Source organism: Necator americanus, chromosome I (assembly GCF_031761385.1).
Source record: "Necator americanus strain Aroian chromosome I, whole genome shotgun sequence".
Classification (NCBI taxonomy): Eukaryota; Metazoa; Nematoda; class Chromadorea; order Rhabditida; family Ancylostomatidae; genus Necator; species Necator americanus.
Genome location: NC_087371.1, coordinates 4,201,030 through 4,208,247, shown reverse-complemented (window position 1 = coordinate 4,208,247; position 7,218 = coordinate 4,201,030). Strand labels below are relative to the sequence as shown.

Here is a 7,218-nt window from a genome sequence, read left to right as displayed (position 1 = left end):
ATCCAGCACACGATCGGGATCGCGGGACTCGTTAAAAATTCTCATTTTCCAAAATTTCAAATGCAAATTTATCCGCTAGTTTTGTTTTGGGGGAAAATTTGCATTTAAAATCAAAGCACTTTTGCAATCAAAATCCCCGTTTCTCAACTGGGAATTTTCTGTAAATGATCCCTTTCGAAGCGAAGAAATTGGCAACTTCGAAGAGTTTTGTATTTACATCCAAGTTCTATGTATACTTTTATTTGGAGAGTAAACACAGAAGCAAAAGAGTCATACAACGAAGAACGAAACTGTTTCTGTATTCAAAGAGCACCGTGTTGCAAGAAAACCAGTAGTTCTCCAAAAAAAGAAAAAAGAGGCGAAGTTTGCACGTTTCTCAGTACATATGTACATAAATCGCCGAGGATGAGTCAAATTCTGTGCGAATCGAGGAAGAAACTTGTTGTGGCGGAACTAAGAACACAACACAAGAGAAAACCGCGAGAAATGTGACCAAATCGTTTGAGAAATAAAGTTTTATCACCGGAAGAAAAGAAAAGTAACGATATCCGTGTGGGTCCCATACGAAAATGGCACCAAATTCTACCTTAACATTTCTTTTTTAACTTTCAAAGGTTATTTTTTCATAATTTCCTGATTTCTCTAAAAGTTTCCTGTACTTAACGGGCGATTACACCATTATTATTATTATTAATATTATTAATATTATTGTTACTATCATTATTGTTATTATTATTTGTATTATTTTACTTCCTTATTCACCGGATACGGTGTCAACCGACTTTTACGAGATACATTTGAATAAACAAAAACTTTTTTACGAGATACATTTGAATAAATGAAATTGCAAAAAAAAAGCGCTCTGTTGCTAAGAAATGAAAAGTTAAAAAAAAAGTAAAATAAATAAAATTTCTTGAGAAATAAAATATCTTGAATAATTCTTAAAATATGCGCAAGGAGGTTCAAAGATGGAGTTTTCGCAAAATATTTGAAAAAAATTTTTTTAAGAGACGAAATTAAGGCGAAACATAGAAGAAAATATATGGGAGAAACACATTTTTTTCAAACGCAACAACAGCTGAATAACGCATAGAAAAAAATTGTTGTTATTTTTGCGAAACCCGCCCGGGAAAACAGGAAACACATACAGATGTGATAGAAACAATTCACATCACCATTATATTCGGATCAATCCAACAAAACAACTTGGGGAGTTGTTTGATCGCTGTAAATGTTTTCCGCGGTCGCTCGGGCTCGTTCTTTTTCTGGCACAATTTCTCCGACGGGAGGAAATTTTCCTCGTTATTGAAACCACTGATTGCTTCATTTCTGTGTGTGTTTACCACGTTTTTCTGCAGCATCACGGGAACCTTCACAGAATGTTCGTCATCCGGAAAGGTCGTCCCATGTTTCCGGAAAAATAAGCTCGTCACACGTGCTCAGCACGTTCCCTCAGAGAATTCAATGGGTCGTTTTTTTCCCCGGTTAGTTCAGACCAAAAACGTATACCTACCCGATTCTTCTCGATGAATTTCTGAGTGAGATGGTGAGCGGCGGTAAACACGACATAGGCAAGGATTTATGAGACGATTTTGCCTTGAGGCACGTCGCGCCGTCGATGGCCTGCCACTCAAAACAACCGCATATAGGTGGGATAAATCCAGGCGAATGGGAATCGTTCAGTTAATTAATTGCAATTGGTGAAATGTGAATTGCGAAAAATGGTCCCCCATATCTACCCCTGGAAGCAGTTTTCCTCTATGTATTGATCTACGAAAGAGGAATGATCTATGAACTAGGAGGCGCCCTAGGGCACAGATCACACACTTCTCCACTCCCGCGCTAACGCTCCACTGATCCAGAAAGGGTAACGTAACTAATTGATGTCCGTGCAGGTGAAACGAACGAACTACATTTCCGGATAAGAAACTAATTTTCATGGATAAGAAATGGAAAAAAAAACAGGAAAAAAGAGTACAGAAAAAGAAAATGATCCGCTCAAAAGTCAAAAGAAGATTGTGGGACACTACGAAAAAGTACGTTAACATCAGAGACGCAGACAACGTGAAATCTGATATGACAGCGACACAACCGTGCTAAGTTACGCGGCAAATCATTCGACACATCCATTATAACCGGGTGGAAAAAAATCGATTGCACCCGGATACGTCATCGAATTGCAGGAGGAAAACTATTAAATCCAGAAATCTTTGAACGTAGCCATTATCTATGGAGGAAAACACTGTGGATACGGCAACTACAGCATGAGAAAACATGGACACGTGGGAACAAATTGCGTGTATTTGAAGCTACTCAAAAAAAAAAATTCAAATTGGTGAAAAATTAGACGAATTCTGGAATGTCTTAGAAATAATGCTAGGAATGATTCATTTCAAAAAAAATTTTTTTAATCGGAAATAAAACGCGGGGACGCGGGAAAAGTAGAAATGAAGAAAAATCGCAGGATTTTTGCTCAATGCTGGGATTAAAGTACAAAAAAAGGGAGAGAAAAAAGACAAAAATAATGCAAACTGCAAAGGAACGTAGGAACTTCACCGTATATTCCTACGAGGATAAATCTTACCACTCAGAAAACTACTAAAATCACAATTCAACTAATATTTTCCTTTATATCATATTATATATAATTCTTTACAGTTTAATTATATTTATAACTAATGAGAACTTCCTCCTGGAAGAAAAAAGATTTCCTGTGCACGTTCTCTGTATGCACCCATCCCATAATCTTTTTAGTCATACTGTAGAATTTGCATTTAAACGTTGTTTTTCATTTTTTTCTTTCTTTTGTTTCACATTCACATTAAATGATGGAATAGAAATTGGAGAGATTCTCTTTAGGATTTTTTCTTATGTGCTCTGTCCGCCCACATAAATTTTTTAGGATTTTCCTCCCGCCACGGTCGTATTACTTCCTAGAACAATCACATTAATTTCCTACCTTTCCATAATTGATCCGTTTCGTTCTTTTTTTTTCGGTGCTTTGCACGATAATTAACTGTAAAGCAGAATAAAATATTAAAGTGTTATGTAATACGCAAGAATATCTGTAGATTCATTAAATTTTCCAATAAACTACTTCATCATTCTATTTTTTTTATTACAGATATATTCTAGAATACGGTATTCGTTACGAAAAAAAAAGAAATCCATCAGGCGTAAAAATTTCATTATGTGACACTAAGAATAAAGCTGCGAACAATGTGATTATTACCACTAATGCAAGCGTTTTTTTTTTATTTTCCTCGACTTGCAAAGGAAGCGAGGAAGGAAGCTTGGATCGTAGAAAAAAAAAGAATTCACATGCATAATAAAATCGAAAACAAACATTAGATTCGAAATAACCTTTTAAGAATAAACTCAGCTTTTGATCGACTTTTTTCCTCTTAATTACCCCCTTTTAGTACAGATTATTATCCTCTAGAATACGGTATTTGTAAAAAGTAACCCATTAGCTGGAAAAATTTTATAGATTAATTTTTAGAGTGAGAGAAAAAAAGACGGGACAGGAGGAATATGATCACTACAACTGATAGAAGTTTTTTCTTTTCTTTTTTTCCTTTTTTTTGCATTTTTTGAAGAAAAAGTCGATTTGCTGGCCTTAGTAGAAGCTAGCAGGTGGCAAAATAGAACTAGTAAATAATTATGAATTAATAATAGAAATAGAATCAATCATTCAATAAATAAATATGAATACAAAGCTACGATAAAAGTTCCTTTCTTTTCTTTTTTTTCTTAGAAAAAAGTCGATTTCTAAGCTGTGGTAGAAACTAGTGGGTGGCAAAAAAAAGCGTGCATGCATAATTAAGAGACATCAACAGATTTAAAATAAGCTTTTAATAAGTTCGTGTGGATTTTTATCGATTTTTTTTTCTGGCCAAGAGCGCTACTAACTCAGGAAACAGTTTCTCAATTAATTCGCCGTAGTATCCACGGGGACTTGGCCGCCATCGTCATCATTACTTAATATGCTCGACGCCTGGAATAAGATCTGTGGACAAGTAGCCGCCATAGCCTTCGCCAGTCGTACCCGCACACCCGCACACACCACAAACCCATTGGCAACGCCAATTAACTGGCCTCATTTGCATTTGGTTATGTCTCCTCATCACATCCTGCTTTTCCCCTGGATCCGTCCATCCATCCACACATACACAAACATACATACATACACACATCTTACGGTGTCAACATTAATAATATCGGGATAACAGTCTCCAAGTCCTCTCTTCTTAAAAGGCTTCTTTTTTTCCTTTCCTTCCTTCTTTTTACTCAGGCCTTTGAAAAAGACGAGTTTGTCGAAACGTCAGGCCAATAAAAAAGTTTCACCTAAACCTCGTTGGCATAACAAGAAAACGTGGATATCGAGGCAGTTTTTCCTCGCTGAATCTCTCTCTCAAATTTCCCTAATAGGTAATAGCGATTTTTTTCTTCTTCTTCATTCTCGAACACATAGGCATTCGCTCGTTTGGTTTGCACTAAAGTCAGAATACATGACATAGCACGCCGTTTCGTTCGTTATTACAACAGTTTCAGTCAATCGGCGGCGATCGGAGTGCAAAAATGAGAAAAAACGACGACAACGACAACGACGCAGCAGAAAAATGCCGTTAACGATATCGTTAGATGACATTTAACAAATCTATTCGAAAAATCGATATAACGATGGTGTCCTTTGAACTGAATGTGTTCCGTAAAACGTTCGTCTCGTCTACATATATGACGACGTCCACGCTACGATGTCCGTCAAAAAGGAAGAAAGATATTTCCCCCGAGAAAAAAAAGGAAAACAGATATTTCCACAGAGAAAAGAAAAGGAAGAAGAAAGAAGAAAAGGAAATAGTTATCGTATTTTCACAGAAAAATACTGGGAACTGGGGATTAATTGAAAATTCAATTACGTGACTTTAGCGGAAAACGATGAAGTGGATATCGGGCGGGGAGGAGGGAAAATAATCAGGAAATGAATCATGGTCAATGCTGAACAGCAGCAGAAAAACATTCTCTATACGTTCGTGGTGCTGAACACCACACCACCATTTGTAAACACGTAAACATAAGAAACCAATATAAAACAACAACACGGAATGTGAATGTGAATTGGAAAGAATTCAGAAGAAATGTACTCGGAAATAATTAGTTTTGTAGTAAGAGCTAGAGGAAAAAAAATCGATAAACACAAAGATCTCTCACTCACCATTCGTTTCCATAGACACTTTATGCAACCATTGTTTCGTTGTAGCACGACTACGCGGCAATTCCTCATCGAACGGAAATGATGGCGTTGTTAGCGCCCATTCACGTTTGAATATTTTACTCTTCTTAGTGAAATAATTTTTAATAGCATAGAGTGAGAAATAACAATGTGATGAGCCAACATCCGATTCTTGGCTATCCTGTTCCTTATGCGGCTTATTCACCGCTCTTTTCTTATCATGATAGAAGAACATCATTTTCAAATAGTTCAGGCTATGCGAAGACGAATTTTTCGAGTCACCGATCTCTGTCGGATCTTGATATGCGATCAGTTGATACATGGATACGGCCATTTGTAGATAGGAACCTTGCATTCGAGTCAAGAACGGATAGGATTTCTTCAGATTCAATGCGGACGGCATGCCGGCGGTTGTTAGCACGGGAATTCCACCGTTCAGTCCGGCTGACACTTTTGTGACCGTCGCCAAGCCGTAACTGTCAGCAAATCCAAGAATGGCGTCCAGACGATGCTCACAATACGCCTGCACCATTCCAACCGTCGCATATCGTTCGGCTAACGTCGAATCTTCCCAGTATCGATCATCCCAATAGGTTAAATTCACCCATCCGGCCGGCATTCGACCCGATTGCACCACATCCTGCACGGCGATGTCGATCACCGGTCGAGCACGTTCTATCGTCAGTCCAAATTCGTCATTACTTGACTCTTTAGCGGGTAAGATCACCAGGATGTTATACGGTAGCTTATGTCCTCTACTATCGACGACTGCCGGGTTGCTGGTACTGGTAGGGTTCTTCTGAGCCGATACCGTCAACGGTACCAATAGAAGGATTACATTTAGCAGACGTAGAAATACAGTAATCCATTTGGAATGAAATATAGGTGATGCCACGCTAGGCATAGCCTCATATAGACATTAGGGATGGACGATGACGGAGAGATTCGATCAGCACAGTCACGTCGACGCAGCGAATGAGCAGCAGCAAGAAGAGGTCGTCGGTGGTCGCAATAAAGCACCAAACACACGCACACACACACAGCAACAGCAGCCGGCGACACACACACACACACGTGTGCCTGCGTCGCTCGCCAGGGGCGGTCGCTCGGATCCGACGCGCAGTTCGCGTCGTGTCGCCGCCACCACCGCCGCTCGCTCTGACATCTCTGCGCTCCGGCACGATTCATTAGTGTCCACACAGGTGTGTACATACGCGCCTATCAGACTGATATCAGTGCGTGATACATTTCTGACACGGCGGTCACATTTGTTCGAAAAGAGATTCCGATTCCAATTCGTCCGGGAGGACAACTGCGACCACACCACCACGTCCGACTCTTTTCCGACGAATACGGTAGATCGAAGAAGATCGTTTGTAGTCGATTTGATTCGAGCGAATGAAGAAAAAAACAAAGAGCAGGAAAAAAACGATTACAATGCTTCAATAAACATTGAGCAGCGCGGGAATGTAAACAAAATCATTGCCAAGAAATCCGGGGAACATTCCTTCCGACCGATTCACGTCATCTCGTTCACTCGAAAGATCTCGGGTAAAATGAAGACGTTGGTTGTTTGCGGGAAAAATTCCAAATCCTACTTTTTTTATCGTTCACCATTCTCCTTACGAATTTATTACTTATTTATTTCCCTCATCAAAAAAACGTCTTTTTTTTAAATTTCTAAACCAACCGAAACGTCAACAAAATTAAGGATTTCGAACAGAAAAGCGCTGATTTGAGCGAAATTCAATTTCTGAAGAGAAAAAAATCTTAGCCGCATGGAGAAATTTCAATTTTTTCCCGAGATTCACACCACGCTTTCTCAATTATTTATTCATTGATTCGTAAGAGGAGGGTGAAAAAGGGTGAAAAAATGATTTGAAAATTTCCCGCAAATGATCGACGATCGAATCTCTGGATAGAAAAAAAACTCTTAACACTCGAAAAAAATTCACTTTTTTTCCCGAGATTCACGTAACGCTTTC

At 38.8% G+C, this 7,218-nt stretch overlaps 1 protein-coding gene across 1 annotated transcript; it reads right to left on the bottom strand.

The window, feature by feature from the left end:
* Window positions 1-5,207: 5,207 nt before the first annotated feature.
* On the bottom strand, window positions 5,208-6,137 carry RB195_004427 (uncharacterized protein; the record flags this gene model as incomplete). The annotated part of the gene is made up of 1 exon (XM_013442833.2): window positions 5,208-6,137. One exon carries the CDS (start codon window positions 6,135-6,137, stop codon window positions 5,208-5,210), a length of 930 nt encoding a protein of 309 aa, XP_013298287.2.
* Between the last annotated feature and the right edge of the window lie 1,081 nt (window positions 6,138-7,218).